Below are 13,040 nucleotides of genomic sequence, written 5' to 3'. Positions count from 1 at the left end.
ATACAATTCATTATATCTTGAATTTTTTTCCACTTCAGGTTTGCTTTAAAGAAAATCTGAAGTAAGAATAATATTAAAGTTGACATTGTTTATTTTTTCCTCATAAAATATACTACTTGCCTGGCTGTTGTGGTGGTCCTTTGATGTGATACACTGACCAAGGACATGTGTATGCAGATCCAGTGCTGGTTCCAGGTCTGTCATTCACACACTACTGTAACCAAAACAACAACATGACAGTGAAGTAATTAGCATTTTAAAAAGAGGAATGAAGATGTCAGCCTCCATGTTCCTCGCACTTCAGGTTCCCTGACGTTATCACTAAGCACTGTCTCCATGCAGCCTTTTGATGGCGTGGTGCTTCCATGTGGACATCATTTGGAAAGAAGATTTCTCTTCAGTCTGCTAAATGTCCAGAGGGTGCAGTGTATGTCAGTTGGTGCTGCATTCCATTGCATGACATTGACACTTGTAACGGGCAGACCTGGTGTATACAGCATGTTTCACTAGCAGCAACCGGCTTTGTGAGCTTTTCTAAGGACTTTCCAGACATGTTCCCTTGTTATCAGTAGCACCAAGTGACTTCCTCTTGTAACCTTATAAGGTGAGGTGCTGCATTCCTGAGCAGTATGTAATGCTGAGGGTCCATGGTCCACTACCATGAACAGGAAACATGCCATGAAAACACACTCAGGAATGTAACAACCTGTCAGCTTTTCTCCAACAAGCTGTTTATTATGTGCAACCTTACATGGTCACTCAATGCATAACATGACCAGCATGACAATGGCACTGCCATAATGAAATATTCACACTACATCTCCTAATGCCGTTTTGATAACCACTGTGTACAAGAAACAAAGATGACCTTCAATATGTTCTTTCTGCTGTTGGCATTCCCCTTTTCCTTCTATCCCTTTTACTTTTGGCTACACTAGTCACAAAATAGATAATAGCAGATAAGGATAGAGTATGGTGCCTTTGTGATGTGTAATTTCCTTACCAACACACGCAATCATAATACAGGCTCTGACTCTACAGTAAATGTTGTAACCCCTCTGGATTTAGCTGCCAATTTAAAGAATGTCTGGTATACAGACATATATTTCCTGCTCTGGGAGAGATCTTATTTCAAAGTTATTTTCCTCTATTTGCTATTTTATCTTGAATAGGGAGTGCATATGATTATTAATAAGCTAGAATGCAGTTGTAATCCGTAGACACCAGTCAGCAAGCAAGTTTTACTGCTATAAATAGCTGCAGGCTAAAATGGAAAGTAGACTGAAATAAGAGAAGTATGGAAGGTATAAAAAATGATAGTCTTTCTACAGAATGACACTTGCCTAACTGCTGTGTTGATAAGTATGGACGTAGGTCGTATTCTGACTCACTATGACGGCAGGATCACAGTAGTGCTGCTGCCTTTTTTCTGGAATGGGCTGTAGCAGACAAATGGTCATACAGGAAGTTCCCATGCTTTCTTATGGGCCCATTCACACATGACCGTTTGTACCATGTCTGTTTTGTTATTCCATTTCTGGAAAGGACACTCTTGACCAGTATGATTTTTTTGACTGTGGAATGTGTTGCCATTCATCTAATGACATCTGCTCTGTTTGGCAGCAACCTGGAGCAGTGCAAAAAAAGGGAACAATCTGCACCAATGACCAATTAGCATGCAAAAGAGCCTCCAGACAGTAGTCAAAAAACAGTTGCTACAAGGAAATGCGGTTTAATAATTCAAGCACCACTATATGTATAACAAATATAGCTGATTTTATTAAACCTAGTATAACACAACTTATAAAAACATTTAAAAATGTGTTTTACTCCCCAACTTGCATATATGATGATATAATGATATTAATATACCATAATAGGCATAACCTGGGACCTATAGTAGTCTGTTATCTTAGTGGTTCCAATATGGACCATACTTTGGATGTATGTGTTTTATATGTTGTGTTGTATTTTGTTTAATAAAATGAGCTATATTTGTTATACATATAGTGGTGCTTGAGTTATTAAGCTGCATTTCCTTGGAGCAACTGTTTTGGGCTAACCTTGAGCAATACAGCGTATTTGTAGGATACGGTTAATGTGCTGTTTCAGCTGGGTACATGCTTTCTGCAGGTGTGTCTGCTAATGATACTCTCCTCCAATCCACCTCTGTCGCCTCTTCCCACTCCTTCAAATGTGATTCTCACATACTTCTTCCCTCTTCTTGAACTCTGCTTCATAATCTGTTCTAGCTATGTAACTATGTTTTACACTTGTCAAATTTTGAAATCTTCTTTCACCTACAAATACCCTCTTCAAATAATGTAATCTGAGTTTGGCAATTTTAGCTAGTTACTGTATTGACCTGCCATTATTTTCTCTTATGCTGGGAATACACGTTACGTTTTTCGCGTTCGATTCGGCACGCGATCTATTAGCCATTCGATTTTCTGCTCGATTCTCTTATCTTCCACTCGTTTTTCTTATCTTTTTTCCATTCACTTCTATGAGAAATCGAGTGGAAAAGAATCGAGCGGAGCATCGGACATGTCGGAATTTTATCATCGAAGGCATCTATCGGAGCGATTCTTAGCAAAAAACGTACCGTGTATTCCCAGCATTAAACTGTACAGTAAGTATAATTGTATGTACAGTGTATATATTCTTCTTCATTTTTGCGTACATTCTCCACTCACTGTCCTCGTAGTCGGCACACTGTTGCCCATTTTGTTGGGTGTGGCCCTCCAAGCCTCTTTTGCTGGTTTCACAAGCATATCATATTTAGCTATGTATGTGGTCAAAACCTGCAGCCACACTATCAATTCTCTCCCCCTTTCACTGTTGCACAAAAGAAGACAATAGTGTTGTGCCTTGGACCATGTAACAGCACTATCCAATAGGTAAGCATAGTGTTCCATAAGACACCTCAAAGACATACAGGTGAGCTGGGGTAGAGGAGTAATGGCCACTGTCTTCTACTGCATGTAGTGCTGAGCAGGCACTGTCCACTGCTACAGTTTTCTTTTTCATTTCATGCCTACTGCTGCCACCGACCTTCTTCCAAGCACATCATCTTGCTGTTGGGCTCCTTTGATGGTTGTGCAGCCATAACAGATTATATTCTACATGTGGTGGTCAAAGGGTGAGCAGCACCCTTTCTGACCCTCACCTACCTACATGTGATTGGTGACTTGAGGGGTAGGTGAAAGTCTTAAGTAGTTAATCCAGACCTTCACCTACCTCTTACCTCTCAAGTCACCAATCCTGACCTTTAGCTAACCCTCATATCTCTACTCTAGACCCTCACCTACTTTCTATGTTAGTACTCATGATCCATTCCTCACCTACCCCTCACGTCACCACTCCTGATCTTCACTTGCTATCATGTCACCACTCTTGATCCTCATCTACCCCATATAACACCACTTCTAACCCTCACCTGCTCCCCTTGTCACTACCTCTGACCCTCACCTGCTCCCCTTGTCACTACCTCTGACCCTCACCCTTCAGGTAACACTCCTAAGCCTCATCTGCCCCTCATAGCAATGCTTCTGACCCAAACCTATTCAACATGTCTACGCCCCTAAACCACACCTGCCTCTCAATTCACCATTTGAATTGATTCTCACCTGCCCCCCTGTTACCACCCCTGACCCTCACCAACTCTCCATGTTACTACTCCTAAACCTCACCTACACTTCAACTCACCATTCCTGACTCTCACCTACCTTCATGTCACCACTTCCGACTTCTAAACACCCCTTTATTCAACAGTCCTTTCTTGCATGTCACTTTCCCTCACCTCAACCCACCCCTTATCTATCCTTCTACTCAATATATCACCAGTCTCAGATATTACTTACTGATCCAACTCATCATTTATTTTTGCATCCCTAAGTCACCATTAATTACTGACCTACCCACTCACCCCTCGCCTCTCCTTCTATACACCAAGTTACCTCTCCTGACCCTCCCCAACCTAGAAGGGCTGTCTCTTCTTTTGTATTTTGCTGTATGTACTTTGCTGTCTATTTTATGTCTACACAGTACAATTTTGAATTATATATTATCATATATACTTTTTCTACATGCCATGGAAGTTATTGTTTCTATATTAATCTTGACAAGCTGTTAGCAAGCACTGTGTTGGCTTGACAGAACACCTATCAGCTGCCAAGGTCATTAATGATTTCAGGCAGTAGTAAAGCTATCATACGTGAAAGAAGTCTGTCTGGAATACATGCTTCAGTCCCCTTTTACACTATTGCTTTGCCATAAAGTTGCGGTAAGCAAGAGGCCGCTAAGTAATGAAAGTCTGTGGAGACTTTCATACTTAATGTGACACGACAGAAGTAGTGAAATTCCTGCAGTCCCAACGCAAAGTCAACAGTGCGTTACTGCATGATCCGTGCCCAGGGCAAGGAGTATTTAGGAATTCAAGTCTATGGCAACACGGTAAGTGAAAACGACACAGTACAGTGCAAAGCGACACATGACGGGGATTCCGGTAATGTACTTCCTGTTCAGCAGGGAGTACGTCACTGAAGGGGGCGAGCCTATGCATTGACCCTATCGGCATACCCTGCTGCAGGGTCATATGAAGCAAGGTTTCGTGCGGTGCCGCACCACTCAAGTATAAAAGCAGTCAAAAAGAAATCTAAAAGCTTTTTATTTGACAGTTATCAGCAAGGGAGAGAATGACAAAAACTAAATTAGCTGTAATATATGTAATTTTGTGAGGTCCTTCCAGTCTCAAACTGGATTACAGTGCACAAACCTGTGCACAGATCATGGAAATACAAAGATCTATAAACTGCTATTTGTCTTCATATACACTCTAATTGTGTACTAATTTACTGATTCAACTAACCACTTTCAATTAAGAAGTGCTCAGATGTTTAGAGAGATGGGAGCAGGAATTGGAAGCAGTAGCATAAAGTGCCTGTAGATAGAATTAACTAACTGTATAACTGAATTACATTTAAATATGCTAAAAGTCTCTATTAAAGTATCATTAGTTATTTATATTATACTGTATAGGAATAATGACTGAAGATTCAGAATCATGGGTCCTGGTCTGATAATAGGTGAAACAGTTCATCTTGGCACAGTGTGTTTTGGCACAGTGCCAGGAGACCTAACTATCGGGCTGTCATCTTGAAGCATTACTACTCTTTGGGGTTATAAAGGTCAGGTCTAAGTAGGCTAAAGGGGCCCATACACCTAACGATTTTCCTGCCGATATACAGCAGATTCGATCAATGTGATCGAATCTGCCGTGAAATCGTTGTGCAAACGCTGACAGAACGATCGATTTCCATCTGAAATCAATCGTTGGCAGGTCGGGAGTGCGTCGATAGTGGCGTTTAAATGCTCTACGACCAACGCTGTCCGGGCAGGAAGTTTACACAGTAGAGCGTCCTCTACTGTTTAAACTTCCCCCGGCAGGAAGTTCAGTGAAGCTGGAGCTGATCACGCAGAAGAAGACAGCGGAGACTGGGGGACTTGCGCCGGCCGGATCAGGTAATGTATGGGGGCGGGGGGGGGGCAGCTTCACAGATGGTGAATCGATTTCATGCTGAAATCGATTCACAATCTTTTTGCAGTAAAGGCAGCCATATGATCCCTCTCTGATCAGATTCAATCAGAGAGGGGTCTATCTGTTGGTTGATCTAATGGCAAATCGACCAGTGTATGGCCACCTTAAGGCAAAGTTATTGTGTGGATCTTTGCTAGTTCAATAGTGAGGTTAGGTTTACTGTAGGGCTATCGCTGAAGACCAGAGAGATTAGTATTAGTGGTTGTTATGGTTACAGGTTCATATAGGGATTGTTTAAGGTTTAGAGTTAGATTACAGCTCTGCACTCTGAAAACTGAATCAAAGGGTACAGTATAGTGTTCAGACTGGCACATATCTCCACCTACACCAATACATGTCTTATTTCTTCTTTACAGCATTAGGCAGGGAACAGAGGATAGGGATACTATAAAAAAAAAGGACAGGGGACAAGGTTTGCATTAGGCTAGCCAGGGGAAGATCAGATAGGAAAGGTGGGGGCTATTTTTAAATATTTTGGTGCAAAACATAACCAGGGTATCTTGCATTCAAAACATTTGGCTCCCGCAAATCAAATTAAATGCTGCAGGAGAGAATACAGTGGTTCTATACCATGTAAATGCTTCTATTATGATTATTATTATGTATTTATATAGCACTGACATCTTCCACAGCGCTGTAGAGAGTATATAGTCTTGTCACTTAACTGTCCCTCAGAGGGGCTCAGAATCTAGTCCCTACTATAGTCATATGTCTATGTATGTATCATGTAGTGTATGTATCATTGTCTAGGGCCAATTTAGGAGGAAGCCAATTAACTTATCTCTATGTTTTAGGATTGTGGCAGGAAACCAGAGTGCCCGGAGGAAACCCACGCAGATACAGGGAGAACATACAAACTCCATGCTGATAGTGCCCTGGCTGGGATTCGAACTGGGGACCCAGCGCTGCAAGGCGAGAGCGCTAACCACTACGCCACCGGGCTGCCCTTCTATGTAAGAGAACACAACTTTTCTTTTCAGAATTTCATCCTGTTAAACCAAATACATAGTTTATTTGTTTTGTTACTAATGTTCTAAAAACAATGACAGCTGAAAAACCCTGTGTCCCTGCCTAGAGCATGTTCACATGCAGCGATGAGAATAAGACCATACAATTGTATGAGCAGTGAATTCACATGCGGCATTGTTTTGCAATGTGCATCATGATATGCGGCTCTGCAATGCAGGTAGCCATGTGTTTTATAAACATGCACAGCCCCTGCTTTGCTCTGCATTGCAGTGCAGACCTCATTCAACTATATTGATTGGCAGTGGCGTAGCTAAGGAGCTGTGGGCCCCGATGCAAGTTTTAAATTGGGGCCTCCCTAAGCCCTCTATTCATAACAATTGATGCGGCACACTGAAACCTGCCAATGGCAGCTACAGTGTCAGAGGTGCAAGAAAGGAATGGGGAGCAGTTTGTTAATGATTACATTTCAAAGCATCTATAGAAATGATTATTATAAGCACAGGACCAATAGAGAACTAATATTGAGGTTGAGGAAGGGCCTCTCGGGGCCCCTCTGGCCCAAGGGCCCCAATGCGGTTGCAACCTCTACACCCTCTATTGCTACGCCCCTGCTGATTGGGACAGCTCTGAATTATGCACAAAGTGCATGCAGTAGTGCGCTGTCAGATTGCACTGATGTGCAGTAAAGTAGAGTGCACTCGGACAGGCCCGGCGGGAGCTCGGGTTTCTGCCCGGTAGGCCTCTTGCCCCCAGGGGCCCAAGTGTTGAGAAGGAGAGAGCGCAGGAAAAGGGGGCAGTGGGGACAGAGCGGTGGGGAGGGGGGAAGCCTCCCCCCTCACCTAGGGCCCCCATTCCACGCTCCCCCCTCCAGAATTGCAGCCAGCCAGCGGCAGCAGCGGGGAATAGCGTACCGAGAGACAGATCAATAGCTCTGCGTGCCGCTGGTCTGGTCTTCTGCACTGACACTGTCCAATCACGCGCTCACTGTACTTCCTGTGAGAGCGTGATTGGACAGTGCAGTGCAGGAGACCAGACCAGCAGCGGCACGCAGAGCTCTGGTAAGTGATTCCCGCTCGCTGCTGCTGCAAATTTGGAGGGGGGAGCACGGAAAGGGGGCTCCAGGTGAGGGAGGGGGGGATGCTTCCCCCCTCCCTGCCGCTCTGTGCCCACTTCCCCCTCTTCCAGGCTGGGGCACTTAGACCTGCCTACCTAACTGGGGACACTTATAGACCTTTTTATTTTGCGCCATTTGACTACTTGATGAATTATCATGAGACATGTAACTACTTGATTATTTTATCTAAATTTTATCTGGTCGGACCTAATCTCTGTGAATAACATCACTACTTATTTTGTATATTTTTTTTTTTGTTATGTTCCAGTGCGTGGTGACACCCATTTAATTTTGCTGGACATCTCCCTGTTGGGGACTGTCCTCAGAAGTGCTCACAATCTATTCCCTACCATAATCTATTGCCCTACCAAATTATATATATATATGAATATAAATACATATATAGTGCAAAATGTCTAAAGTACATGCATATGTGAGGCCAAAATGGGGGGGGGGGGGGTCAGGAGGTATTAGGAGGATGGGGGCCCAGGCTAAAGATTTCCTGGTGGGCCCTTAGTGTCCCAGTCCGACCCTGCACATCAGACCATTCAGTCTGCTCTGTCTGAGGTCCCTGAGAAGGGCACACTGATATGTGTTATTTTTTATTAGTATAGCCCCAACATAGATACATGAAAAGTTCAAATCTATGTACAATCAGGTCATCCAGCAATACAAGTACAAATACAGACATAGTTGATGTGTGGTTTGAGACAGCATCAGTACTGGTGCGTTCATATGACAAATTACAACAATTACAGCAATTAATTTTTTCACCACCTGACATAAGTCAGGAAGTGACCTCTTTGACCCAGAAATTAATAAATACAATGTATTTATTCATTAAAGTGCTCGGAAATTGCATTTCAAAGCGCTTTTTCAAACACTTTGCGGTTTCCCTATACTTTCTATTGAACACAAATGCTCAGAAAATGGTGCAGGAGCCGCGTTTGTGATTCGATAGAAAGCAGATCGCTTATGTGAGAACACTCACGTAAGCGACCATTGCACTAGCGCTTTTATCACTTAAAAGAGAGCGAAATCGCTCTTAGGGCTTGATTCACTAAACCGTGATAACGCAAATATCACACCTTATCAAAGATATCACATGTTATCAAAGTTAACATGCCTTATCAGAGTAGCATAGCGACCGCTACAAATGAATGCCTGCTAATTGGCAATGGCACTCGTCCCGCCCTGAGCCCCTGTGGGTTCTTAGCGCTCGCTATAGTACTCTGATAAGGCGTGTTAACTTTGATAATGTGTGATATCTTTGATAAGGTGTGATATTTGAGTTATCACGGATTAGTGAATCAAGCCCTTAGTGTAAACAAGCCCTTAGAGTAGGTCCTTGCCCTTGCGCGCTTACAGTCTAGAAAGGGTGCGTAAATAACATAAGGGGCCAAAATCGAAAGCATAGTGTAAGCCAAGGGCAAAATTGTTTATTAAGATTTAATATTTATTGAATAGTCTCAAATAAAGTGGCATAACTACAGCGCCCGTGGAAGGGTGAGGATTCCGCTTCTCCTGCTTCTGCAGTGTAGCGCAATGGAACAGTTTATTATTTTTCTGCTCCAGTCCTGCTTCGGTCTACTCTAATCTTCCTGACATACACATGCTCTATGCTGCATACTCCTGGTGCTGAATCTATGTCACATGATCGTGAGAAGGAGGTATGGAAGCACAGAGTGTGCAGCTGCTAGGAAGAACAGAAGAGACAAGAGTGCTGGAGCAGGTAAATATTACACAGTTCCACTATTCTGTTATGTGGGTAGAGGATGCCGGGAAAGCTGTGTAGGTGTGTGTGTGTTTTATCAGCCACACAGGGGTGTATGGATCTGAGGAGGGGCCCCGTACTAATTTCACAGGGAAGGCCAGCGGGTTGTTGCTGCTCCCAGGCTCAAACTGACAAGGTTTCAACCAGAATCGCTGTCATCCTCTGGACAGAAAGGCAGTGTACAGTTCTTTTATTGCTTACAATGCTGCATGCTTGACGGCCTAGAGGGTAGTGGGATGGAGACATTAGGGAAGGGGTTGTGTTGCTCAAATCTGCTCAAGAAATAGACAGACTGCCTAGGCCCAAAGACTTCCAAATAACAATAACTGTTAATTGGGCATTTCTGTGGGCCTTTAAAATGTTATGCACTTTGGAAATAAATCTAAAGCTCTAATACTGAACTAATTAAATTAGCATGAAATACATGTCTTAGATACATTTCTTCATAACTGTTTCAGTGACAAACGATAACTCCCACCTTTTTATGTTACCAGCCTTATTTTAATTACAGTTTTTATGCATAATGACACGTTGCATAAGAACACAGATTAAGAGAATATGATTCCCTAATGATTTAAAATTCTGTAGCCATTCAGTCCAGGAAGTTCTATTCTCAGAGTGGAGTGCTGAATGTGTTGTATGGGAACATAGGGGTGTGCTCACTAAGCTGTAGCAAGCAGAATAACATGCGTAAAGTCTTACCACATGATAATGCAATGCATCACGCTCTACTTGTCATGCATAAGACTTTACACACATAATTCTGTGTACTGCAGTTTAGTGAATATATCTCATAGACCTCAACTCACAACTGATTTTACCAATCACCTTGCCAAATGCCAATTCACTAAACCTATTACCGTACTGAAAAAGGTAAATTACTGACTTGTGCAGTAAATACCTCAAGAAATGTCAAGAAAAAATGCCATTCACAAACATTAAAGCATTTAGTAGATCAAGTAAAAGTGTTCTGTATTTATAACAGATGTAGAATAAAGCCAATAGAGACTATTTGATCCGATGCACTGGCGGGCGGGACTGGAGTAGGACAGAGCAGGTAAATTAGATATTTAAAAAGGCTTTTCTGTATTCCTTTATATGTGCATATCTGTATACTGGTACACAGAACAGCTCCCTCTAGTTAGCATGTATGCACGTCTAAAGGAATGCCGGCGATGCACTGGACAGAAAAAGCAATGGCTCATACACACCACTTGTGGGAAGACTCTCAGCTTCCTGCCAGACCTACTTTACATCTGGTGAGACTTACCAAGCAGGGCTTAGTAAATTGAAGCATGTTTTTTTCGGTATATCACAAAACTTCTAATGCATGCAGGAAATCTTAGTGAATTTTGGAAAGAAAATGTAAGACACTGAATGATGTATTTTATTGACCTATATTATTTGACCAAACTTCCGCCATAGTCACTGCTGCTCAGATGGAACATTGTACCGTGTATGCCTGTTCTACTAAAGCACAGCTAGTTTACAGTCTATTCTGTGCTAAAGTTGTGCCCAGTTCTGTGTGAATAGTGTTTTGCTAGTTTACTGGTTAGTCTGTACCTCTCGGATTTACAAGCCCTACTCCATAGAGCCAAATTAATCCATGCCATGCACTGATGAGGATCAAACAATCCGAAACAGTCTGTATGCATGTTGGATTATTATGGCTCTGTACAAATTAACAAGCTGACACATCATTGCATTTCAGCGGTTCTGGAGGTGTGTTTAGCTTCTAAGGGTACAATGGTTAATTTGCATATATTCAGCAGTGGTGCTCGGGGAGACATCTCAAGCTCGCTCCAAACCTGAATTATCGCACATTCTTTCTGTTTTAGGAAAGCAAACTTTTGTTTTTCTTACTATAATGTGTTAAAGAGCCTCTTCAAGGTTGTTCTTCCTGTCTCATTAAAAAGTTTCTCATGACTCTCTGTCCTTGGTTTCCCCATGGTTTTAGTGTGAACCGTAGTGGAGCCAGGGACAGAATGAGGGAGAGCAAGAAAAGAAAAAGTGACAGAGTATGTAAGCTTTCCTTACAATAAAGGTGTCATATATTGTTTTCTCTTGACAGATTTGGCCATTTCTTGAGAGAGCAGGTGATTAGGGTAATTCTCCCACAGGTGACTTGGAAAGCAATAAAAACCCAAAGGAGGATTTAACTCTCTTCCACACTAGCTGAAACTAAAATATTATTTGGATGGAGTTGGGCTTTAAGCTGTAAATCATTTCTGTGCTTTGACAGCTCTCCACTCAACACTGCCTGCTACATACCCTGATACTAATTTACTGTGATTATGTCTCTAATGATCATGCTGCCCAGTCACATGTAACACTAACAATAACATAAAGCACAATCAATACTAGATTTCCTTTTCATGACACTTCCTGCTGTCCTGAACACGTGCTGGAAGTAATGCCATCTAAATCCCCTTGTGTAAGTACTGCTTAAAGGTGCGTACACACGCACTACCGTCAGCAACGACGGGTCTGCCGGACCCTCCCGCTGGGCGGACGTTCGGCCGACAGTAGCACGTGTGTACACGCTGTCGGCGGACTGATAAGGCTGTTTCTGATCGATCCGCTCAGCGAGTACACACGTGCTACTGTCGGCTGAACATCCGCCCAGCGGGAGGGTCCGGCGGACCGATCGTTGCCGGCGGTAGTACGTGTGTACGCACCTTAAGACTGTACTGCTCTGCAGTACAGTCTTACAGGCTTGCACTCTGTATCAGAAACCCCTGCACCTGGGTATGAACGCCCTACTTAACCACCCAGATTGCTGCCCTAAGGTTGCCCTGGTAGTAAAGGATGATGTACATGCGGATTAGTGATCACCTAAACATGGTTAAATATGCCTAAATGAGAGGACACCGAAGTGCTTTGAGAAAAAAGCTGTGGTTTGGCCATGTTGCATAGAAAACAGAGAGGGAGGGATGAATCAATAAAATCCAGTAGATAGATAGAGGCTTTAACCAGAACATTAGCATCAATTCCAGGTCAGGATAACAAAGTACTGAATAGGAACAGAAATGAACGATCCCTATGCACTGAGCAGAAACTTAAATGCTTTTGAATTCATTACAAATCTACCTGCAGAACAGTACCAAATAAAGGCTACAGTACCAGAGACAACCTTCCTGGACGGACCTGAAACAGATGACAATACAAGAGAAGCTATGTCTCATGAGAGGAGAGTGGTAGCGCTCTTGGGGTTGGCATTTTAGGCAATACAGTACATGGCTTGAAAATGCCCCACTGCCGTTACTGAAAACACAAAAGTAGAGCCAAAGGATGTAGCAAACATACACCGTACATAATCCAAAAAAAGAGAAACATCCATGAATCAAACAAAAGTCAAACCCTTTGTCCAAAATCATATGCACTTTTAATTGGGGACTTGTCCAGGGGTGTAACTACAATTCATGGGACCCCCCTGCAAAACTTTGGTGCCCCCCCCCAATGTTCATATCTTTCCTCTTGCCCACCCCTGGTGACCCTCACAGCTTAGGGCCCATCTTACAAAGGCCATAAAACAAATGTGGACATCATACTGGTAATCTTCACATCCATATTGTGTGATAACA

General features: G+C 42.8%; 1 protein-coding gene across 18 annotated transcripts in view; it reads left to right on the top strand.

The window, feature by feature from the left end:
* ARVCF (ARVCF delta catenin family member) overlaps positions 1-13,040 on the top strand; it is a 1,120,703-nt gene that overhangs the window by 795,004 nt on the left and 312,659 nt on the right. For all 18 annotated transcript variants that reach the window (XM_068243390.1, XM_068243391.1, XM_068243385.1 and 15 more), the window contains one exon: positions 6,394-6,552. In XM_068243390.1, coding sequence (XP_068099491.1) covers positions 6,394-6,552 — 159 coding nt within the window. The remainder of the gene's footprint in view (positions 1-6,393; positions 6,553-13,040) is intronic.

Source organism: Hyperolius riggenbachi, chromosome 1, assembly GCF_040937935.1.
Source record: "Hyperolius riggenbachi isolate aHypRig1 chromosome 1, aHypRig1.pri, whole genome shotgun sequence".
NCBI lineage: Eukaryota > Metazoa > Chordata > Amphibia > Anura > Hyperoliidae > Hyperolius > Hyperolius riggenbachi.
Note: the sequence above shows the minus strand (reverse complement) of the source record. Positions and strands in the feature narration are given on the sequence as shown.